The sequence below is a fragment of the Gambusia affinis genome, linkage group LG18 (genome assembly GCF_019740435.1).
Source record: "Gambusia affinis linkage group LG18, SWU_Gaff_1.0, whole genome shotgun sequence".
NCBI lineage: Eukaryota > Metazoa > Chordata > Actinopteri > Cyprinodontiformes > Poeciliidae > Gambusia > Gambusia affinis.
Genome location: NC_057885.1, coordinates 6,811,139 through 6,836,144, shown reverse-complemented (window position 1 = coordinate 6,836,144; position 25,006 = coordinate 6,811,139). Strand labels below are relative to the sequence as shown.

At 36.7% G+C, this 25,006-nt stretch overlaps 2 protein-coding genes across 5 annotated transcripts; both read right to left on the bottom strand.

Annotated features, from left to right (window-relative positions):
* Positions 1-2,849: 2,849 nt before the first annotated feature.
* Positions 2,850-13,768, bottom strand: LOC122819859 (Fc receptor-like protein 5). 4 transcript variants are annotated; one of them, XM_044096879.1, is made up of 15 exons: positions 13,628-13,768; positions 12,249-13,366; positions 10,994-11,029; positions 10,026-10,361; positions 9,336-9,611; positions 7,654-7,953; positions 6,938-7,210; positions 6,228-6,470; positions 6,009-6,131; positions 5,039-5,107; positions 4,813-4,863; positions 3,510-4,729; positions 3,212-3,262; positions 3,056-3,118; positions 2,850-2,929 (listed from the first exon to the last, which is right to left on the bottom strand). In XM_044096879.1, the coding sequence occupies exons 2-12, from the start codon at positions 12,283-12,285 to the stop codon at positions 4,671-4,673; spliced, it is 1,803 nt and encodes a 600-aa protein (XP_043952814.1). In that variant the 5' UTR covers positions 12,286-13,366; positions 13,628-13,768; the 3' UTR covers positions 2,850-2,929; positions 3,056-3,118; positions 3,212-3,262; positions 3,510-4,670. The 4 variants fall into 4 exon arrangements, with proteins under 4 accessions (XP_043952814.1, XP_043952811.1, XP_043952813.1 ...); XM_044096876.1 differs by having other exon boundaries at positions 10,994-13,366; XM_044096878.1 differs by having other exon boundaries at positions 6,009-6,110; positions 10,994-13,366.
* Positions 13,769-15,713: 1,945 nt separating this feature from the next.
* LOC122819865 lies at positions 15,714-25,006 on the bottom strand. Its single transcript, XM_044096890.1, has 9 exons — positions 24,755-25,006; positions 21,473-21,748; positions 20,655-20,954; positions 18,828-19,091; positions 17,950-18,192; positions 17,742-17,843; positions 16,790-16,858; positions 15,939-15,989; positions 15,714-15,846 (listed from the first exon to the last, which is right to left on the bottom strand). Exons 1-9 carry the CDS (start codon positions 24,879-24,881, stop codon positions 15,767-15,769), a joined length of 1,512 nt encoding a protein of 503 aa, XP_043952825.1. The 5' UTR covers positions 24,882-25,006; the 3' UTR covers positions 15,714-15,766.

Sequence of the window (25,006 nt, the reverse complement as noted above, 5' to 3'; positions counted from 1 at the left end):
GAAGAAACGACAGTCATCTAGTGAAGATGAAGATCCAAGTTCTCTTCGACATTCATCACCTAATGGGGGAAATTAAAACTCCAAGGAGGGGGTGTCAAAAGTAGTGGAGTTTTGATGGCTACACTGAGCCCTTTGTGACAACTGAGGGTGAAGAATCTGCAACTTCACATCCCAGAAGAACCTCTATTCTTTCCAGAAAGCGCTTGAGCGACCATCGAATTTGACGGAGTACGACTTTGTGGATGCGAGGACACCATCTATTTCTCCTGCATCCTGGCATGAAGAGTATATTCTATTTCTTTGCCGTGATGACGGTCTTGATTTCTTTGAGTAAGGGTGATTTCTGCTGAGCACTGTCTGATCTCATGGAGGGGGTGTCAAGAAATCTGATATGTGTGTATGAGATCTGTCCAGGCTCATTGCAGAAAAACCGAGCATAAAAAGGCCTGAAGAGATTGTTGCAGCTTTGTAGGTTGATTAATGCTGTTTATCAAATGTGTATTCCCTATATTTACTTGATATGTAGTCCCTCTATTGATAAAGAGAAAGAAAAAGTTATAATGATGAACTAAAATCAAATAATCTATGGTTGTTAAAATGTAATGAATTAAAATGTAATGAATTGAGGTTTTACACAGGAGGAGAAATAACCCTTTGCAGCGACAGGAAGTGGTTAGAAGTCAGAGCGTGTGCGGATTCTCAGAGAGTTCTAAATATTCATTAAGAAACGGCAGATTTATAAAAATAGTTCAGACTATTACTTAGCATGAGAGTTTAATTATAAATTTTATGATAAATTCTAGTTATTATAACATTATGAATGATTGAGAAATGTAGAGGAGGAGAACGGCTGAGTTGTGTGTGCACGGAGCTGCTGACATCCTGTCAGTTGCAACAGGGAGCAGCAACAGGAAGTCAGCAAAGGTGCTTGCTGCCGCTGATTCTCCAGTTTTTAAATAGAAACGAAATGTCATTTGTCAAGAAAAAGTCTAAGTCAAGAAGATGCTGGAGATTTTAATTAACAATAAACAAAGTTATCTTTAAAATGAATCATTTAAGAGGAATTTATACTCAACAGTAAACTTAAAGGTTAAAAAAATAAATATTCTGTTTCCAGCCTGCAGATAAGAAAGACTATCTAAATATTGTGAGTAATTGAATAAGATTTAAAGAGCAACGCTTTTGTTGATGTTGGTTTGCTTATAGTAAACATTTACTCATGTATTAAAACTGTAACTTTGATGTCAAGTAATTAGAATTATGGATTATTCCTAGTTTCTTTTCAGAAAACTTGTAGTAAGCTCACGTTAAGTTACAACTGATGAATTATGGATATTATAATGAATTGGTAGATGATGAATTGGAGAGGTAGAATAAGTTATAAATGTGATTTGTACTCTGAACTTGAAATGGTGGAAGGATGCAGCTGCCTGTGAAAGATCAGAGGAAGGGCGTGAGGTGTGAATGGAGCAGATCTCGGGTTGCAGGTGTCACAAGTGCATTAGTTCAACCGCCCACGTGGAAAAAGAGACACGTGGAGAGTTGGGGCCTGGATGGGACCATGGGTTGCGTGCGCAGAGGTTCCTTGTCTTGGTACACTCCCATGGAGAGAGAGAAAAGAAAGGTATAAAGCCACGAGTCTGAAGAAACACGAGGTTCTTCGTCTCCGGAGCTGAGGCTCAACACAAGAGCGGCAAAAAGACCAGCAGAGGATTACGCCGATGGAACCAAGGAAAGCGAGACTCACCTCACTCTGGATTAACAAGGCGAAGATCCACCGACCCACTGCCTCGGTTCCTCATTGGATTTACCTACTCTGCACTCGACCCAGCGATTTCAAAATACATCGCACAGACTTGGGGAATTGAACAAAAGTCACAGGATCGATCAAGAGCTGTTCGGTTGGATATAACAGACAGTTCACCTTATTTCCATTCCGAGGAAGGATTTACTTTTTTAAAGATAAAGATTCCGATCAAGAGCTGTTCAGTTGGATATAACAGACAGTTCATTTTGTTTCATTTCCAAAAAAGGATTAATTTTTCACGGTCACAAGTGGAAGGATTCTAACCAAGGACTTCTGTTGCCGAGATCCAATTCCATCTGGGTAGGAGTCTGCTGCAACCTCAAAACCTTATTTGATAGAAAGATGACAGTGTAGGGAGGTTATTAGGAAATAGTTAAATTGATCTAAATTTTATTGATTTTCTTTGTATGTTAATCTCAAGTGAATTCTGTATGCCTGTCATTTACCCTGCTAAAGCTTGCTTAATAAACGCATATAATATAAAATTCTAATCAGGTTGTGGACCTTGAAATTAATTGAGTCATTTGAATCAAAGTTCTTCTATTTATAGTAAAACCAGTATACACGATTCTAGTAATGTGGTGGCTTCAGACTTTCCTTTGGTGAGTTTAAGATGATGGCCTTGGGACTTGATTTTAATCCTAGTCACTAAAGATTATCCAGCCGTTAACAAGTACTCGTTACATTTTAGAAAGAATACTGCCGTTAACAGAAGTGGTTATTGAAACTATGCAGTTGTGAGGGCTACTCGGCTGACCGTTTCCTAACTTAAGAAGGCCATAACTTCTGAACGAAGGCAGTGAGAGCTGGACGAATTTCTTTCGCCACCAGTTTAAACAGATTATCTCAAAGATCTTGTTCAGGGTAAGACCCTGGTCTTAAGAGATTTTCCGGACCTGTTAGACAGAGAACTGGTCAGTAGTCAGCCCCGAGGAATTGAGAGGAGAGGGCGAGGCAGGCTATTGCGTAGTAACAAACAAATTCATCAAGGCTTTATATATATTTATTTCTGATCAATTATAACCGATGGTGTCCAATAGTTACTGTTTCTGCTGATTGTACCTGCAGCTCCCGCTCTCAAGTCAGAATAAACGGCGGTCTCCTCTGGTTCACGATGGCCTCCTGAATAATAATTTATGTACATTATGTTTATAAATACTGAAGATAAAAAATTAATTTATGCTTTTCAAGAAACAATCAGTCCTTTCAGAAGACATTTTTTAGCCCCTCGATGTTGGAGGAACTCACTCTTGTGTCCAGAGTTTTTAAATTCAAGGAGAGAGTAGGCGACGTGTTGGTCGTCGTTTGGACCTGAAACACATCAAGACCAAATTCAGTCATTTGGAATTGGCCTGTTTTCAACCTTGTGTTGGATGTTTCAGTGTTTCAGCAGGTAAACTTCACCATTTGCAGGATCTTCAGAGGGTCTCACTGAGTCATACAAGTTAGATGTACCTGAAGTTAAAAAAGAAGATGCAAATGATCTCTTATCACAATTATAGCAATTCAATTTATTCCAGTTTCTTTTATTTATTAGAATTTAAAAGTTGAAAATTAAATACAAATAAAATCAAGCTTAGTATTTCTTTCATAATTCAGTCACTGAAAGCTAAACAAAAGTTAAAATTGTTGCTGAAACTAATAATTTCATAATGTTGTAAAAGTGTTATCAACCAATAATACAGATATATTTAATACTGACCATGTACAGGAGAGCTGTACTCATTAGTTTCAGTTTGGCTGCCTGTGTGATTTGGGTCGGATCCAAAAACTCTGTTCCCTGACCGGGTCGACCGAACAAACACAATGCATAAAAAAAAAACCCAAAATACACATGAAAATTAAATGCATTGTAAAAATATTTTTTTGTGTTTTACAGATGTGAGGAAGACAGAATCTGAAAAATGTATTTATAGAAACATGATGAGATGTTCAAAGATTGTTTTTTCTGGTTTTTACTCTGTTTTTCCATTATTCTTATTATCCGTTCTTCTCCCCTGGAACTCAAACTGCAGCCCGCCGCAACTTATTACAACACACCGCTACTCGGATGTATTCAGACATTTTCACCTGTAGGTGGCGCTATGGTAGAAAATACACACTTGTCCTTATAATGAGAAAATTAACAAAACTGATATGGGCAAAGTTCCAACAGAGCAATGTGTAAAAACGTTTTGGTGATTTTTATTTTTTTTTTCCCATTAAGACGGCAATAATAAATGAGATCAACACTGAGCCCAATAAAACTTGGCATAATATAAGCTAAGAAGAAACAAAAAAGTTAAAGTGGAGGATTTTTGATTTCTTTTCCCGATCACGACATAATTAAAAGCTAATTAGGCAACGCTATGGACGTATGTAGCTGCAAATTTCAATTGCCCATAATTTTGGAACCTGGTGGGTTGAGGGGGGGAACCATGGTAACTGCTTGTAGATCTAGTTTGACATTCTAGAAGGTCTAGAGGCTCATTTTTCAAACAATTCATGAATTATCAACAAGAACAAAATGTTTATTTAACAAGAATAGTAGCCATTCCTCAAAATTCTAACTTCAAAAATTATTTTTTTAAAAAGTTATGCGGGATGTTTTGATAAAGCATTTTTATACATCATCTTTCTTGTGGTAATCTAAAAAATATGTAAAACAAAAATTACATTTCATCTAAACCCAATCCTCTCTGCAGAAAACATTTTAAGGAGAAAATGCATGCATGGACAGTTTTTCAAGACGCATCAAAGCTCCAGATTTCTCTGAATTTAACTTCAACACAATTATATATAAAAAAAACACGTCTGATTTATAGAAACTGTTCACACTGATCACGTCCAGATTTTGTCGATTCATTCCTCTTGACAAAAATCTTCAGGCCGAATTTGACCTGCCGCCCACGTTAGCATAATCCGATTGTTCTTGACCTGAAACTATAATTTAGTCCTTCAGTTTATTTATTGTATAACTGCAAATCTTAACAGCATTTATATGATAATTAATCTTTCCACTGTACCATTTACGCAGTTTCCAGGCTGTCTGATTGTTTCGTAGACGCAAAGGTCTCCTACAAGTCAATGATAAACACAGGAAAGTTAAATACAGGATTTATTTATTATATCATAAAACAAAAGAAAAGTCAAAGCATGTTTTTTGAGAATCAGACGTTATGGATAAAAATACATGAATATAATGTATGTTAAATATGTATGAAAGCATTGAGAGCAAAGTGGGACACTGACCCTGCAGCAGAGAGGAGTAAACTGGCTGCTGCTGATCATCCTGGTAGACAGTCTCCACTCTTCCAGAACCTTTTTCACAAAAGAGATATTTTTTTAATTTTATGTCATGTCCTTCCTAAATAAATACAACAATTCTGTTAAACGTGAAGCTTTAGCATTGATGGATGGGTTTAAATGTTGCGTGGGTAAATACAAACAGTGAGGAAATGTCTGAATAGTACAAGAGAATAAACTGGATCAATGGACACAAAATGGTGGAGAAAATGAAACAGTCAGGAATGTGGAGGGCTGGAGAGGAAGAGACTAAACAGAAAACTAGACTGGATCCTAAACATTATTGCTGACCTTTCCCAAACCCTCTCTTCAATTCTTCTCTGACCTGAAGGTGGCAGTAATGACCCCAAAGGTCATTTGTCACTTTGAAGCTTAAGGCCTCAATTCACGCAAATCAGTACACATCAGTATAAAACATGCTGCTGCATTTTCATTGCATATGTGCACAAAAATTGACAGTATTCCATTAAAAAAGATAATGGAAAAACAATAACATTTGTTGATCAATTGTTTTGTTGTGAATTATGATAATTCTAATTGAACGTTTTTACATTAAATGTATTTATTTCTCATAATTCCAGTTTGGTTTAAGGTTAATGAAACCTTTGGACTCTAAAGCTAGCTTTAGCTACTACTCAGCTGCATCAGGTTTAGAGCTAAAATAAGTGAATATAGCTGATTTGATCGCTTTACTACACTTATTTGTTCATTCATTGATTCAGCTGTCAAAGTAAATATACTTCAGTTGAAAGACATTATTATAACTAAATATTGACATCTGATACAAAAGGTGCATTAAATTCAATAACTATTTTTAATCACTTCTCTTGGTTTTTGCTGTTGCAGTTTATGACTCAGTCCTGCGTTTGAAGAATGAAAGAGTGAAACACACAAATTCATTACTTCAGGGCCTCACCTTTGGTCTGTCTGAACCGACACAGCAGCAACAAGAGAATTAGGAGAACGACTCCAATCACTGGTCCAACAACCAACATCACAGGAAATGAAGAGCTTCCGGCTGTCAATGCAGGTTTAGCAGCTGAAAATGATCAGAAAATAAGTCCAAACAAAAACAAGATCACTTTCATACAAATTACTTCTCATTAAATTACTAAAATATCGTATCTCTGCTCACCTTTAACAGCCATCCAGCTCTGAGGTGAAACCCTTCCTGAGTATTTACACTTGTAGAAACCTTCATCTGACTGAGACACTGCAGAGATCTTCAGCTCTCCTCTGCTGTCATTTTGGATCAGTTTGTCATTATGATAGAAAAACACATTAGAAAGTTTGTTTTCTCCTCTCATTCTGCAGCTCAGAGTGACAGAAGCTCCTTCAGTCACAGGATGGACGGGGCTCACCAGGAGAAGACCTCTGTCTGTAAACCAGAGAAAATTAAGTTTCTGTCAGAAATCAGCCGCTGGAGACATTTAGAGAAAGTTAGAGAACAAACTGAAAGCAATTTTTGGACATTTGAACAAATAAGCACAATGTTCTGACAGTGTTCAATAAACCACATGGTACAATTTGTTATTAGACTGTGTTCATGGAGTGGCCCAGTCAAAGGGCCACTCCATGAACTTCACTGATTTAATTGTGAAAGTTGAGGTTATAATTACAAAACTGGTTGGAATTAAAATCCATGGTGATTTCAAAGTTTGGCCTTAATTTGTGTTGTGATATTTAAATCTACTTCCAGATAGGTTCAACATAAATGAGGCAGCAGCTTTTCAAAAAACCCAATTTAATTTCAATTTAAAACAAAAGAGGAAGAAAATGTTTGTTTTTTTTAAATGAAATGATAAATTTGTTACAATTAATGAAAAATGACACGTAGTAACATACACGCAAAAGTGATGTTGACTGCGTTGCTGAACTCTCCTGATCCAGACTCACACCAGTACACTGATTTATCGGACTGTTGTTTGCTGAAGGTACATGAGAATCCAGGCCTTGATGGCCTGGAGCAAACTCCAGGGAATGATGATAAACTTAATCCTCTAAACTCCTTCACTCTCCACTCAGTAGAGTTTCCTCCACAGTTCAGAGTCAGAGACTCAGTGGTGAAGTGTTGCTCTCTGTCAGGACTCACTGAGAGAGACGCTGCTGGATGGGAATCTGAAAAACAACATGGAGAAAAGAATCAGTGTAAATAGCCAGATCTTAATTCAAATGTTGCCCTTATTTGTTCAGATTATCACCTCGTGTGAAACTATAACATCATAGCTGTGATAAAACATATTTTGTTAGACATACCGGTCTAACAAAACAGACCAATATGTCTTTTTTGGTGTTCCTGACATAGACTGGTATTTTTATTTTATTTTTTTTTGTTTTTAACTTCACCAGTATTTTTCAACTGTCAGTCTCAGCTGCGTAACTGTTTATCTTAAACAAACATTGATAGATTGTCATTAAAGTGAAAACAAATATATAGGAACTGAATTATTTTTATGGAATCTCTAATGACTATCACACTGTTCTCTCCTCAAATGAAGGATCAGTTGGACATTGGATAAATAGCATCACTTGTTAACTAGTAGAGCATAAACAGTACTGACCTGCAGACCAGATAAAATTTGGTTCACTGTAATCACTGAAGATCTCTGGGTTTCCTCTTCCAGCTCTACATGCAAATCCTGCTGTGTGTTTCTGTCCAGTAATGATGAAGGAGTTCTCTACAGTCCCATTGATGCTACCAGGCAGCAGCTCATATCTGTAGTTGTTCTGTGATAAATCAGGAACAACTTTGTACCAGTAGAACCTCCATCCTGTAGATGAAGGTTTAACCTCACAGCTCAGAGTCACTGAGGCTCCAGGACTCGGCCATGATGGAGACACAGTCAGGATGGACTCTAATGCTGTTGGAAAAAGATATAATGACATGTTTGGGTTTTTTTTCCCTCTTGCATATAAGGTGAGGAAAATAAGTATTTGAACACCTGCCAATCAGCAAAAATTCTGGCCCTCAAAGGAGGTCTCTAAAATGTCCACCTCCACTCAATATTCTAAATTCAAAGCATCTGCTTGAGGTCGTTGGCTGCATAAAGACTCTTGTCCTCCCCACACAGTCAGTAAGACTCCAACTACTAACAAGACCAAAGAGCTGTCCAAAGACACCAGAGACAAAATTGCAGACCTCCACAAGGCTGGAAAGGTCTACAGGGCAATTTCCAAGCAGTTTGATGAAAAAAAAAATCAACTGTTTTAGCAATTATTAGAAAATGGAAGAAGCTCAGCATGACTGTCGGTCTCCCTCGGACTGGGGCTCCATGCAAGGCCTCACCTGGAGGTGTATCAATGATCCTAAAAAAGGGAAGGAGGTTGTTCCCCAAAATCTCGCAATACGTGGCCCCGGTCATCCTCCATGACGCATTAGTGTATTACCCACAGTAACCTCGGAAACAGTGGTGCCAGCTCTCTTCAGGTCATTGACCAGCTTCTCCTGTGTAGTTCTGGACTGATTCCTCAACCTCAGTTAGAGCGTTGAAGAAGGGTCTTGACCCCGCAGCACACAGCCAGGATAACCAAGTAGTGGCTTCGTAAGAAGCATATGAAGGTTCTGGAGAGACCTAGCCAGTCTCCAGACTTAAACCCGATAGAAAACCTTTGGAGGAGCTCAAACTCCGTGTTTCTCGGCGAGAGACCAGAAACCTGGCTGATCTAGAGATGATCTGTGTGGAGGAATGGACCAAAATCCCTGCTGCTGTGCAAACCTGGTGAAAAACCACAGGAAACGGTCGACCTCTGTAAATGCAAACAAAGAATACTGGACCAAATATTAACATTGATTTTCACATGTGTCCATTTGCAGCAGTAACGCAAAATTCAATTGAGTAAAATGTCCTTATAATGTCAGTTTTGTTTTGTTTTTTAGATCATGTCTCTCACAGTGGACATGTACCTCAGATGAAGATGTTCAAATACTTATTTTCTTAGAAATTAGATAACATGTATAATGTAAACATGTGACTTTGCAATCACTTATACAGCTGTAATGTCTTCAAATTGTACGAAAAGAATAGCAACTAAAATAAGCTCGGAAAAGAAAAGACTCAGATTCTTAAAAAGAAAATTATTATTTGAAATTGCAAACATTAAAGTCCATTAAATGTTATCGAACCCTTTATGTAATTTCTCAACATGAAGCAGAACTCAAAGCAAAAGCTACAAAACATTATGAACATTAATAAAATAGCATAGTTTGAAGTCCTGGTTAAGGAAGACGTTTAAATTAACCTACTATTTACAGTGATGTTGACTGCGTTGCTGAACTCTCCAGATCCAGACTCACACCAGTAAACTGCTCTGTGATACTGGGGACTGATGAAGGTACACGTGGATCCGGTCATTGTTCCCCAGTTGGAGCAGTCCGACAGATCTGACTGGTAGTACTGGTCTGTAAGTCTCTTCACTCTCCAGTCAGCAGAGCGTCCTTTACAATTCACTTTAATTTCATCAATAGTAAAAAGTTGCTCTCTCTCAGGACTCACTGTGAGAGACGCTGCTGGATGAGAATCTGAAATACGAGGGAAAAAAATAAAAAAAAGAGACCAAATGAGATCAAGAAAAAGACAACTGACTATAAAATTTGTGTTTTTGTGCTTTACATATTTTTTTTCCTTTTTGAGGCAACCTTGTAGATTTCAACAAATGAAATGTACCGTTTGTTTAATCATGAGTGTAATAAATAAAGCATATTCATTAGATGGATAAATATATCTTTAAGCAAGTAAATCTGCTATCGTCTCAATTTCTGCACCTTGTCCGGTCACTATTTAGATTTTATTCATTAAAATTATTTTTCCCAATCACAACATTCTTTTTGCTTTTCATTACTTTAAGCATAAATCCAACTTCATTTTCAGTCAAAATGAGAATTTGTTTAAACGACAGTCAAACCTACAGATTATTCAATTTAAATCTCACTGACCTGCAGACCAGACGAACTTTGGTTCACTGTAATCAGTCAAATTCTCAGGGATTCCACTTTCAGCTCTACATGCAAATCCTGCTGTGTGTTTCTGACCACGAATGATGATGGAGTTATTTGCAGGCCCATTGATGGCATCAGGCAGCACCTCGTATCTGTAGTTTTTCTTTGATAAATCAGGAACAACTTTGTACCAGTAGAACCTCCATCCTGCAGATGAAGGTTTAATCTCACAGTTCAGAGTCACTGAGGTTCCAGGACTCGGCCATGATGGAGACACAGTCAGGACTGGCTTTGGAGCCGTTGACTGCAGATTCTTATCTCCAGATCTCCTGACTGTACAAAATGGCAAGCTATGATGAAACCCACAGAAATGCTTACAATCATCAGCACCTGAAGAGGGCGCTAAACTCTTTGTAATGTCTGTAACTTTTAGTGATATTTTTCCAGGACACAAACAGCCTCCACTCTCTTCACTCCTGTTTTATTTTGGAAATTTTCACCAGAAATTAAACTGGAATAAATGAGAAAAGACCTTATAAGGATACTGGATAAAATTGGCTAAATATATATTATACCAAACTAACTGTCAAGCACAGAGGAAGCAGCGTCACATTCTGTCTGTTTTACTGCAGGAGAGACTGGTGGCCTTCAGAAACAAGACTCCATTACGATGAAAGAGTATTCAGCATAAATGTCATTTAAATATTTTAATTTATCACTTTTTCCCAATTGACAATGACCCGGATGGTCATTTATAAAGTGATTTGTAGCTCACACTTCCCTTGAACTCAATGTTTTTGAAGAAATCACAGAAATCTGATCTCGGTTCCACATAGACAAGTGTTGTTCAGATGAAAAGGAGGAAGGACAGAACCACCTGCAAACCCTGACTCAGTTACACCAGGTGAGTCAGGAGGAACGGGCCAAAGCACCAGCCGAGTAAAGAAAAAACAACAATATTTTACCTGGAGGCTTTCCACAGCAGAGGAGAAAACTGAGAACTAAAACACAGATTGAAATTTTGTTAGATGTGAAACCAACAAAGTCACTGTTAAGAAGCATGTCATAAAATGAATTGCATTCATCGGCAAAATATTCTGCAGAAGGTATTGCATTTGCAGAAGTATTTCATAAAACCTTATGAAACACCTTTCGTAAGGTATTTCAACCTTGTGAAGGGTATGTCATAAGGTTAAGATACACTTAACTTTATGTTGTTAAATGTATTTCAGATCCAGCAGTGTGGGTGAAACGGAGCGTTTAAGGAATCTCATTATGTTTCTGCCAGAGACGAAAACCTGCTGGTCTTTGAATGTTCAGTGATTCATCTGGAATCAGTGGAAGAATAAAAGTGCACTAGAGTAATCAGTTATTGTGAGTTAAACGCACGCACGCACACACACACACACACACACACACACACCAACCATGTTAGTTTACGACATTGCATGGTTGGCTTTTCTTAACACCCTGGTTGACCAATATATGACCGTTGTGTCTTAAGAGCTTCATAATGTTTATTTACAGAAATAGGGGACGCTCACGAAGTTCTGCGATACTCCCTGTCCTCCATGAATTATAAAGGTATCTAATAAGGTGCCTTTATAATTTATGTTGCACAATAAGGTTTGTTGTGCAGAAGCTATTTTGGGAGACCAAGTCTCAGAGCTACAAGTTATAGATGAACATTCAGATTACAGCTCCTCTGATGAAGACGTCAAAAATGTCGTTGACAGTTTGTTCTCATTTCCTCACGTCAACCTGCAGCCAAGATGGCAGAGAAATCAGACTCATTAAAAAAGTAAATTCATTCAAATGATAAGCATCTTGTATCTGATTGAAGACTGAGCAAAGAGTTTTGGTCATTTCAAATGGTTTTTTTGGTTTTATTTTTTGGCAAACGCAAATGGTATAAAACCTACAAAAATCCTTTCAGTCTTCAGAAACATTGATTATTCTAAAAGTACTGACTTGGCTTTCTATACGTTAAATATGCTGAAAGTCTAAAATTCTGTTCAGACACTTATTATGAAGGAATTTATAATCAGGCCCAAACTGTGAAGGTATTAAATACAAATTGCATCTGTTGAAACAGTCTGCAGCCAACCAGGCAACCAACCAACCAACGTTTCGCTTCTCTGTTGACCACGGCGATTAACGTCCAAACATTTAAAGATGATTTTACCAACACGATTCAAACAGAAAATGGAATGTACTTACACAACTCGCCCAGCACACAGAGCAACGTGTGGTCCATGTTTAAATCCAGAAATAAAATGTTTCTTCTCTGTGCGCCCCAGAAATTCGGATGTTTGTCACAAGAGAAAGGCTGAAAGTAGCGGATTGAGTGGGAAAAAAGAACCAAACAACATCCGCACTTGTGGCTCCTTCTTTTGAGGAAACTATGTTTCTAACATTTCCTGTTCTGGCCAATAATTTCCTTTCTTTGCCACCACAAACACAAGCTGCTTGTTCAGAATTTGTAAAAAAAAAAAAAATATTTTGTGCAATAAGAAAAAGATCATTTGTGAAACTGTCTTACATGAAGCTTTACTGTGGTTATTACTTTTTAAAGTAACCAAACACTGCGGTTACTTTAAAAAGAGTCAATACAGTCTTTTAGCAACCACACATAGAGATATTACCTTTTGTGTTCAAAGTCTCCATATTTTCAGTTGTGAGATAATGAAATTCTATTGAAGAGTAAACATGTAGCTAAACTATAAATCAACCTTTTCCTGGTGATGTACTCTTTAGTAAACTCTGTAATTTAATATTCCCATTTTAATTGTGTTTTGAATTAAATAAAGTATTTTTTCTTGGTCAATAAAGACATGTCATCACTCTGTAACCACTACTTAATTTAATTAGCAATAAATAAACTTAGGTTTATCTTATTTTCCCCACAAAAAAAATAAGGTTTTATTAAGGTATAAAACTTAAATTGTCCACCCTTATCAAAAAAATCTAATTAATATTCAGAAAAATTAGGGTAGATTTTGTAAACTGTAGCTTTAAAGCTAATTTCAACAAAGAAATCACATATTTCAGTTAGTCCTTCAATATAACAGTTCAGTCAATGTGCACATAAATTGTCAAGTTTGAAAATGTTTATGAACAAATAGTTTGTGGAATAAAAAAATATATATAGTTTTGGGGGCCCCCTTTTTTTTGTTCAATTATCTTATCTGTTGTCCAAGCAAAATATCCAGCTCCAGTAGCATCAGTCCCTCTGCGTCGTCTCAGGCTTCAGTCCGAGTCACAAAGATGGCGGCGAGACCGTTATGCTTCTGGAACTCCACTGGCTCGTTCAGATATCAACCGTCCAAAAAAAAACCCTGCATGCAGAGCGTTAACCGATCATGAAGGTATACGGAAATCAGAGAGATCTTTCAAAAAAACCGCTCAGTAATAAAAAACTTACTAATTAAACCTCACTTCATCATTAACAGTCTCATTTCACAGAGCTATGCTAGTTACAAAGCGACACCTTATACTCCAGTAATTTTTTTTTTCCAGTTCAAAAAAACTGAGCAACGTTAGCTCCGGCTAGGTAGCCATTCTGCGTAAGTAAGCAGCTGAAAACAAAACAGACTCACCGGGAAAATCTGAGAACAGACTGTACATTATCCAGTTCAAGATAAACAGATTTCTTTCATATCACAGCAGCACTTATGAGTAGTAACTTCTCTACTTCTGCTTGGTCTGCCATTTATTTTCTCTTCTCCGCGCTTCTTACTCTTCTTCTCGTACTGACACAGGAGAAATGTGGGTCTAGTGCCCTCTACAGGACATTCTAAGAACTAACAAAACAAATACATTAAACATACAGACAAATCAGCAGTTTATGGGGGTTACAACTTATTTGACATGTTTAAATTAAGGAGTTTTCCATAATTGCAGTGATATACACATATTTTTCAACTGGAAAGAGAACAGTTCTATTAACATATGTAGTCGTCATGTTTTGTGGCAAGAGTCTAACCTGCTTCCAATAAAAGTGAGTCTTGTTGTTTTCTGTGTACTTTCCCTGAGAAACAATAGAACCTGACTCATAGCGGATCTTTGAGAACTCTGATGAAATTCATACCTTTTTTCCACTGTCCTATTTCAGTTCCCCGTCTAAAATGAAAAGACAAAATTATCTATAGCGCAGAGAGATGTTTATTTTCGTATGTCGGTATAAAGCACAAACTGTATAAACTCTCATAAGAATGAACTTGATCCCAAAAAACCTTGGATACGGTTTGTTTTAGCCCTGCCACACAGTGGCAAAGCGTTTGCAACATTTCAATAATCTTATGAGTTGTCGTGAGACAGGACAGCTTATATAATTAAATAAATTACAACAGCACAAGTTTCACCATGGAAACATACTTTGAATCTATTCTTATCTTGTTAAACTTTACTTCCTGAAAGAAAAATGCATGCTGTCAGTGTTTTCCCAACAAAAAAGACCTTACAGCACAGTTATTGTTGCTAGAAAGATTGCACCCATTTATTGTTTTAGTAGAAACTTCAAGGATGGAGGTTTGTGTATGGAAAGCTCAAATGTATTTAATGAAGTCAAGGAAGTGCTGGAATTGTCTCATTTTTTTCTTGCATCTTAAAAGAACAGTATTGCACCCAATCCTTTTAAATTTAAATAGTAAAATTAATTTGATAAAAAACATGAAGAGGGTCGAGAACACCAAGGCAGAAGGGTTAGCTGTGTGTGGCTCAGGTAACGAAACACTGAAACATCTCCTTTCTAGGAAACATATTTCTACTGAAACCCTTTTAGGACTTTATCTAGTCTTAATGAATTTCTAAAACTGTCAAAATAATGAAGTTGACTTGTGAAATATGTCGGGTTTTTTTCTCCGCCTGCTCTTTATTATACATGTCACTTTGTGCAGAAGCTTCCTCCATGGGAAGAGTGCACAGAAGTCAGGGTCAGTCAGCAGCTTCAACAGAGCCGCTGTGACACAGACAGCTACAGGAGACTCTTCCTGCCCACAGTAAACAGCAAAAACTATTTGAAGACAATTGTATCACAGACAATGTCAACATGCAAACTGTGTAATTAGAAAGATGCTACAAATACAAAGGCTGTATTTATTCAACGTATCTTTATTTGATTCTTGTGCTTTTACACTCTAGATTCTAGAAGGTTTAGAGGCTCATTTTCCAGTTCCACACAACAATGACAGACATTTCTCGAAATTCTAGCTTCAGAGATGATAAAAAGTTATTTGATGTTTTGATAAAGCATGTATAAGTTAAACAGCCACCGCTCTATAACACACTAACACAGATAATCAGGTTAAAAACACAGAGTGAAAAACCAAAGAGAACATTTTAAAGAGAACATTTTAAAGAGAAATTAGATGTTTCTTCAGTTTCTGAAGAAACATCAAATCCCCAAAACAGAAATTTAACACAATGTGGCTCATTGTTATGTTGGAAGAATGTTTGCTGATTGCCAGGTGTTCCAATATTTATTTGCATTAGTAACACACACATAAATTCTATAGTTATATATATATATATATATATATATATATATATATATATATATATATATATATATATATATATATATATATATATATAAATCACACATTGTGATTTCCAAACTTTTTTTTTTAGATTATGTCTCTCACAGTGGACATGCACCTACGATGAAAATTTCTGACCCTCCATGATTTCTGAGTGGGAGAATTTGTCCACACTGATCACTTCCAGATTTTGTCGATTCATTCCTCTTGACAAAATCTTCGGTCTGAATCTGACCTGGCGCTGGCGTTAGCATACTCCGATTGTTCTTGACCTGAAACTGTAATTTAGTCCTTCAGTTTATTGTTTGAAGTCGCTGTATAATTGCAAATCTTAACAGCATTTATATGATAATTAATCTTTATACTGTACCGTTCACATAGTTTCCAGGCTGTCTGATTGTTTCGTAGACACAAAGGTCTCCTACAAGTCAGTGATGAACACAGAAAAGTAAAAAAAGTCTCATCTTATCAGTGATGCTGATGGAAAGTTAACATTAGAACCACTATTCACATTTTTAAATATCTTTAACACTCTTGACTTAAATTCCTTTTATCCAAATCATTGTTTTAAATAGATGGATGTTCTAAGTTATGTCCAGTCCTGTGATGGACTGGCGACCTGTCCAGAGTGACCAAGCCTGTCGCCCATTGACAGCTGGAGATTGGCACCAGCACGCTTCCTGACCCCAATGGCAAATGGGTGTAAGAAAATGGATGGAAGTTATAACTATTTATATCATGAACCTGATTAACTGAGGGGAAACTTTATTGCTGCTGTAAAAACCAAGCTGCACTGTGGCTCAACATGTTGATTGTAGTCAAAACAGCTAAAACTGAAAATATGGTTATTGGTTTTTTTTAAACCAAAGTAATACTTACATATATTTACCATTTGTTCAGAGGACTGAACAGACAACAGCACCAGGTATAGTTATATAATTTATGTTAAATAGGTTGAAAATCATCTTTATTGTGTTGATATGTGACTATGTTAAGCTACATAAGGCTAGACTGGATGGAATTTAAAGATAACATTCATGCATCATATTATTTGATCTTATAAAATGCATATTTTCTGGTATAATCATCAAACAGAATAAAAGTCAAAGACAAGAGATTTTTTTTTTCTTTTTTGAAAATCAGACGTTATGGATAAAAATACATGAATATAATGTATGTTAAATATGTGTAGAAGCACTGAGAGCAAAGTGGGACACTGACCCTGCAGCAGAGAGGAATAAACTGGCTGCTGCTGATCATCCTGGTAGACAGTCTCCACTCTTCCAGAACCTTTTTCACAAAAGAGACATTTTTTTATTTTATGTCATGTCCTTCCTAAATAAATATAAAAAAACCTCTGCACTGATGGATGGGTTTAAATGTCTGAACTGCATAAGAGTATAAACTGGGACAATTGACATAAATTGCTGGACAAAATGAAACAGTCAGGAATGTGGAGGGTTGAAGTGGGACCTTAACAGAAAACTACACTGGATCCTAAAAATGTTCCTGAAACACTTTTCTCAATTCTACCTGTAACTCTCTCTCACACACATTTCTCTCCGACCTGTAGGTGGCAGTAATGACCCTGAAGATCATTTGAAACTTTGGTTCAACCTCAAATCAAGCAAATGGTATCACACCAGTGTAAAACATGCTGCTGCATTTACATTACAAATGTGCACAAAGATTGACTGTATTCCACTAATAATGCAAAAATAAAAAGTTGTTGATAACAACTTGTGATGTGATAATTGTTTTGATTGCAGTTTTGTGAAATACACTAGTCTAAATACAGCCAAAAAAGCAACTTAACATAAAGCAGTTTTTACAAATATTTTTTAGTTTTTACAGTATGTAACTTTAGATCTGCTTCAAGTTTAGAGCTAAAATAAATGTCCACACTTGATTTGACTGCTGGGTTCACTTATTTTATGTATTGATTTTGTTGTCAATGAAAATACACTTGAATTCAAAAACTTATTACTGTTGTTATTTGATGTAAAACATGCATTAAATTCAATGAATTAATTACAAATTCTCTAAATATTATAACATTAATAATTGTTATTTTTAGTGTATCAGTTTAAGACTTCATTACTAAGCTCATGGAGTCATAAACTCCATGAACAATAAGAGTGAAACACACAAATTCATTACTTCAGGGCCTCACCTTTGGTCTGTCTGAACCGACACAGCAGCAACAGGAGAATTAGGAGAACGACTCCAATCACGGGTCCAACAACCAACATCACAGGAAATGAAGAGCTTCCGGCTGTCAATGCAGGTTTAGCAGCGGAAAATGATCAGATAAGAATTCTACACAATGTTAACATTACATTCATTCAGATTATTATTTCTCATTAAGTTACTCAGCTCACCTTCAACAGCCATCCAGCTCTGAGGTGAAACGTTTCCTGAATGTTCACACTTGTAGAAACCTTCATCTGACTGAGACACTGCAGAGATATTCAGCTCTCCTCTGCTGTCATGTTGGATCAGTTTGTCATTGTGATAGAAAATCACATTGGAAAGTTGGTTTTCTCCTCTCGTTATGCAGCTCAGAGTAACAGAAGCTCCTTCAGTCACAGGATGGACGGGGCTCACCAGGAGAAGATCTTCATCTGTAAACCAGTCAGAGAAAATTAAGCTTCAGTCAGAAATCAGCTTCTGAAAACCTTAGAGGAAGTTACGGAGAATAAACTGAACATACATTTTGTTTGACATTTTATGTTTTTTCCCCACAATGTTTAATGAATTTAACAAAAAGAATAAACCACAAAGTTACTGACAACCTAGGAAGCAACTTTTTGGTGAAGAGAACTAACTTGAATTTAAAAGTACAGACTTGATTAAATTGTGTTGAAAGAGAAAATAAATATTGAGATTTTTTTCAGTAGAATAAAAATTTAATCAAAAGATAAATAAATGTTACATTTTGAAAAAACTTGATCAATTAAATGTATAAATGATCCCAAAAACTGTGGAAATTGAAGTCCATTAATGTTTTCAAAGTTGGAGTTTAATTTATTATCTGATTTTTATAATAATTCTGAGAGTCTCTGAATTATTTATAATTATTGTAAACTTAGATTTTCTTCTTCTGTGATCATCTGATTGAATTTAAATTAGGCTGTCTGAAAAGGTTCTCATTCACTTTGAAATTATTTGTATATTTATTTTTAGTTTTTGAAACATTGAGAAGTTAATTTTATGAGAAGCTGATACAATTAATAAAAGGCCAAACATAATAACATACATTGAAAAGTGATGTTGACTGGATTGCTGAACTCTCCTGATCCAGATTCACACCAGAGAACTGATTTAAGGGGCCAAGTTCTGTTGAAGGTACATGAAGATCCAGTCATTGATCCCCAGGGGCAGCAGTCTTCAATGTAAGATTCTGTAAACTCCTTCATTCTCCACTCAGTAGAGTTTCCTCCACAGTTCAGAGTCACAGACTCAGAGGTGAAGTGTTGCTCTCTGTCAGGACTCACTGAGAGAGACGCTGCTGGATGGGGATCTGAAAAAAACCAGAAACAACAGAAAAGGAAAATCTTTTCTTTGTCCATATTAAAAAAAATCTTTGTAACATTTTTGGATAGTTTTTCTTATAAAAGGTGGAAAAACCTCTTAATCTCAAAGACATATATCTGTGTGTCTGATATACTTGTTCCTCACTTCTCTCCTCAGTGGTTTTTAAATGTCTTGGCTGTCCAGCTGTTTATTTAATCCTTTGAATAAAAGCCTTTAAACAAACATTGACAGTTGATCATGAATGAAAAATACAACAACTGAATTATTTTTTTTACAATATTTCCATTGATTATCTCATCAATATCTCTTCTTTTTCCACCCTTTACAAATGTTTCCTGCAGTTTTTATATTTTTCAAAGATAGAATCAGACGTCCAGGAGGCGTCGTGACCTCTGACCCTGAGGGGTCAGGTTTTCCTCCCAGGACACATTGGAGGGTTTATGTTTCTCTGCTGGGGGAGGGAAGTCTGAGCCTCTCTGCTTTTGGATGGATGATACAGCTGAAAACTTAAGACAATTTAAAAGTTTCATATCAGTCAATATCAATAATTACCGTAATTTCAGGACTATAAGCCGCGACTTTTGTCTCACGCTTTCGACCCTGCGGCTTATACAACGATGCGCTTATTTATGAATAATTTCTAACGGCCAGTAGGGGCGCTGGAGCAGAAAAGGTAAGCGTGAGACATCTGGAATATATCTGTAGAGGAAGACTAATGTAACATCGTGCTTTGTGCATGAATAAAATTAGCTTGAACAGACCCTCATCATGGAGAATGCAAGAAGAAATGCATATGATGCAGCTTTCAAGTTACAAGCAATCGAGCTGGCCGATAAAGAAGGAAACAGACACTGAGGAAGAAGACTTCATGGTTTCATTACACAGGAGGAAGAGGATGACGGCTCTCCGTGACTTTTAACCGTATGTTATTTAAACCAACCCTGTTAGTGTTGTTTTGCTATATTGCTGCTGTTCAGAAAGAAAAGCTACGGCATATTATTAAAACTTTAAAAACACTTTCTGTGTTCCGTCTTTCTTTGTAAATATCTCATGTTTCAATGTTGGCACATGCGGCTTATACACCGGTGCGGCTTATGTATGTACAAAATGTGTTTCCTTTAAAAATGTAGGGGGGTGCGGCTTATAATCAGGTTGCTCTATAGTCCGGAAATTACGGTACTGCTTATTTTTCTTTGTTTTAATATTCTAAAGACTGGCAAGGTGACCTTTATTGTTTTTTTCTTTATCACTGCTCTCCATTTTTTTTATTTTTAATGCTTTTTATGAGGCATGTTACTCAACAGATTGTTGCTAGGTAACCAGTGAGTTAATTGACCTAGCTTAGTTGACCATGAGAGGTTGAGCAGTAAAATCCTTTCCTCTGCCTACGTCTCCCAGAATTCTTTGCGGTTCTGTATTGGACTTCAGTGAAATTATTAAATATTTTTACAAACCTCTGTGCAGCAAAACCTCAAACATGTGATCAATGGGATGTCAGGTTGGTCAATAACAAGATCTTAGTTTAGTAGTAGAACAGAAACACACTGACCTTTAGACCAGATGAACTTTGGTTCACTATACCATGTAAAATATTCTGGGTTTTCTCTTCCAGCTCTACATGCAAATCCTGCTGTGTGTTTCTGTCCATGAATGATGATGGCGTTATTTGCAGTCCCATTGATGCTACCAGGCAGTGAATCATATCTGTAGTTGTTCTGTGATGGATCAGGAACAACTTTATACCAGTAGAACCTCCATCCTGTAGACCAATGTTCAACCTCACAGCTCAAAGTCACTGAAGCTCCAGGATTCAACCATGATGGAGACACAGTCAGGACCAACTTTGGTGCTGTTGGACAAAGAAACAGTTTATTGGTTTATATTTCATAGTAAAAACATGTTAGAGTCACATTGTGAGCATTGAAAGACAGTGACATCACCAAACAAGTAAAAGGAACCAATCAGCTTTCTTAAAATTGAAACATATAAAGAAAAACAAAAACATTAAAAGTTGTGCAATGTTATCAAGCTGATTATTATTACGGAGCCCCCTAGGGGACATGGGGAATTTTTTTTCTTTTGCGTTCCCTCACAATACTTTTGCGTTCCCTTAGTCTTACATTATTCAATTATGCCGCACAACTGATCAGTACAGTTTTACGAGGGAACGCAAAAGTATTGCGAGGTAACGCAAAAGAAAAAAAATTCCCCATGTCCCCTAGGGGGCTCCGTACCGTAGCTCCGTATATTATGCCTTTCAATAATAAAAATATATTATTGAAAGTAAACATTAATGTAATTAATTAAGATGGACAAAATGGCATCAACCTTTAAAGTCAGAAGATAAAAACATGTAAATAAACTTACGGTATATAATGATGTTGACAGCATTGCTGAACTCTCCTGATCCAGACTCACACCAGTAAACTGCTGTGTGGTACTGGGGACTGATGAAGGTACATGAGGATCCAGTCATTGATCTCCAGGTGGAGCAGTCTGATAAACCTGGCTCATAGTTTGATTCTGTAAATCTCTTCACTCTCCAGTCAGCAGAGTTTCCTTTGCAGTTCAGTTGGATTTTCTCATCAGTGAAAAGTTTCTCTCTGTCAGGACTCACTGTGAGAGACGCTGCTGGATGAGAATCTGGAGAACAAGAAACAGATAAAAAAAAATCAGGAGGAAATCAACTTGAAATAAAACCTTTTCTATGTTTTTGAAGAATTTTTCCTCTTCACAGATTTCAACAAGTGCAGTACTGGATGATCAGTCCTGAACATTTGAACTAATAAATCTCTTTGTTTCATTATTTCTTCTCCATGTCCAGTCAGTCTTTAGTTTTATCAATTATACCTTGAAAATTTCCCAAGTACCAATATTTCAATTAATAACAGCTTTTTGCACAAATTGTGTTTGTGAATGAGAACAAGATTTTTCTCTAAGGCTGCTGCCAAACTCCAGACATTAATGATCAATTTCAATTTATTGTGAAATGGGATTTTTTTTTGCATGGTGATTCATATTTACAAATCAAAATCAAATCAAATAAAATTTTATGTGTATAGCACATTTCAGCACCAAGGGATTTTTTTTTACATCAAATCAAACACAAAAACACAATGCAACATAGAATCAACAATAAAAACAACATCATGTCAGATTTCGTCAATAAATTTGTAATTGATTACGTTTCCAATAAAACTCTAAACAAATGGGTTTTTAGTTGAGATTTAAAGGAAGTCAGTGTTTCAGCTGTTTTAGAGTTTTCTGGAAGTTTGTTCCAGATTTGTGGTGCATAGATGCTGAATGCTGCTTCTCCTCGTTTGGTTCTGGTTCTGGGGATGCAGAGCAGAACCAGAACCAGAAGACCTGAGAGGTTCTGGAAGGTTGATACAACAGCAACAGATCTTTAATGTATTGTGGTGCTAAACCATTCAGTGATTTATAAACTAACAACAGTATTTTAAACTCTATTCTTTGAGCTACAGGGAGCCAGTGGAGGGACTTTAAAACTGGTGTTATGTGCTCTATCTTCCTGGTTTTAGTGAGAACGCCAGCAGCAGCATTCTGGATCAGCTGCAGCTGTTTGATTGATTTGTTGGACAGACCTGTGAAGACGCCGTTACAATAATCAATACGACTGAAGATAAATGCATGGATGAGTTTCTCTAGATCTGGCTGAGACATTAGTTCTTTAATCCTGGAAATGTTCTTCAGGTGATAGAAGGCCGACTTTGTAACTGTCTTTATGTGGCTCTGAATGTTCAGGTCAGAGTCCATCACTACTCCCAGGTTTCGGGCTGATCGCTGATTTTAGTTGTGATAACTGAAGCTGTGCACTGACTCTAGATCTATAACTCTAGATGTATAATTCTAGATCTATAACTCTAGATCTATACCTCTAGATCATTCCTCTTTAGGTCCAAAAATAATAACCTCAGTTTTGTTTCTGTTCTAAATGTATTCTGTTCATACATTTGCTAAATGTATGGTATCTGCCTGTCTGCCTCCAACAATCAACTTTTAGTGACATTTGTCAAAAATTAACGATGAAGGCAACCTGGAGTTACAGATTTAAAAAGATCAGATATGGATCAGATTTTGAACCACATGTCCAAGTGGCCTGGATCACATTGGAAAAAATCCAATCTGTGTTATTCAGACTGCCATGAAAAAAATTATAAGATACAAATTGCATGAGAGCAAAAAAAAAAAAAAAAAAAAAAAAAATCTGATTTGAGTGAACTCCGGCTTCAGTGTGAACGTAGCCTTAGGCACATGCAGGGGGGGGGGGAGGGCTAAAGGGGGCGTAAGCCACTACCCCTTTTATCTTTGATGCCCCTAGTGGCAATTTTAAGTTATTTTTTTCTTTATTTTAATCTATATGTAAGAAGGCCCGCTTGTGACCCTCAGCAATAATATTTAGCTAAATATAGTGATTTAGCAAAATAAACTAGTCTGGTTGCCTTCAGTCTAATAAAGACCCTCAGAGCCTCCATGTTGTTCAGACACCAGGTCCATGGTGAGGAGGAGGGTGGTGGATCTGTGTCCTCTAACTATCAAATTATGGGCAAGAATTTTTTTTTTCATACATTCAGGGCCGGTCCAAGATAATATGGGGCCTTAGACAGAACCCCCTTTCCTACTAAGAACCTCAGCATCACTAACATGTTTAAATATCAACAAGGTGAATCTGTGAGAGAGAGAGACCAGGTTTAATGGCCGAGTTTAAAATCAATCAGTGATTATTGGTTATTTGCTGTGATGTATTTGTGAACAAACCCAATTCAAACACAAAGATTACACCATATTGTAGCCATGGTAACACAACAAACTATCAAGATGATTCTTTAAACTTTTACAAAATAAACTTTCTAATTAATTAAATCCTAAATGTACTTTTTAGCTGAATGCATAAAATAAAATTTAATAACATTGTCATTCTTTATAAATGATGCTACAGGTTTAGATCTGTGGTCTGTGTTATAATTATACCATTTCTAGGGGCCCTGAATGTCTGGAGGCCCCTGAATGGCCCCTACCAGCAGCTACTGAGTTTTCTGTGCCTTGATATTCCAGTTTAATAATTGTAGATAATTCAAAGATACTAACATCAAAAAATTATATAGATTTAATCCCTTTCAGCTTTTTTGGATCTATAAATCAGTCTGCAGCCAAGTTGCTCTAGAGGTTAAATTGATATTATTAGGACTTAATTAGTAAAATGGCAGCAAATGTTCTTATTTCATAACTTCATAACCTTTGACCTTTTCTCCTCTGGTCTGTTTAACAGCTACAGTCTCAGATCAACTCAGACCTCCAGGACTGTCAGCAGCAGAAACAGAAACTTTTTACCTGTTGGAGAAAATATAGACTAGATGTGATTTGGATTTCCCCTCATGATTGCAATGATATAGTAGGATCACATTAAATTATTGATCAATATGGGTTGTTGTTATGTTGTTGTACGCTGTTTTAAGATCTTGTTCAATGTGCCCTTTCTTAACTTTGAGCCCCTGTCCCTCCAAAGGTCTCTGCACGGCCCTGCTTAGTTTAACATGAAACTCACACTTTTAAGTCAAAATGAAATAATCACACATTAACTAAAACTGAATGACAGAAGATTAGTTCATTAGTTTGAATCACACTGACCTGAATACCAGACAAACTTTGGTTCACTGTAATCAGTCAAATCCTCTGAGTTTCCTCTTTCAGCTCTACATGCAAATCCTGCTGTGTGTTTCTGACCACGAATGATGATGGAGTTCTTTACAGTCATATAGTTGTTACCAGGCAGTGAATCATGTCTGTAGTTGTTCTCTGACAGATCAGGAACAACTTTATACCAGTAGAAACTCCATCCTGCAGACGAAGGTTCAACCTCACAGTTCAGAATCACTGAGG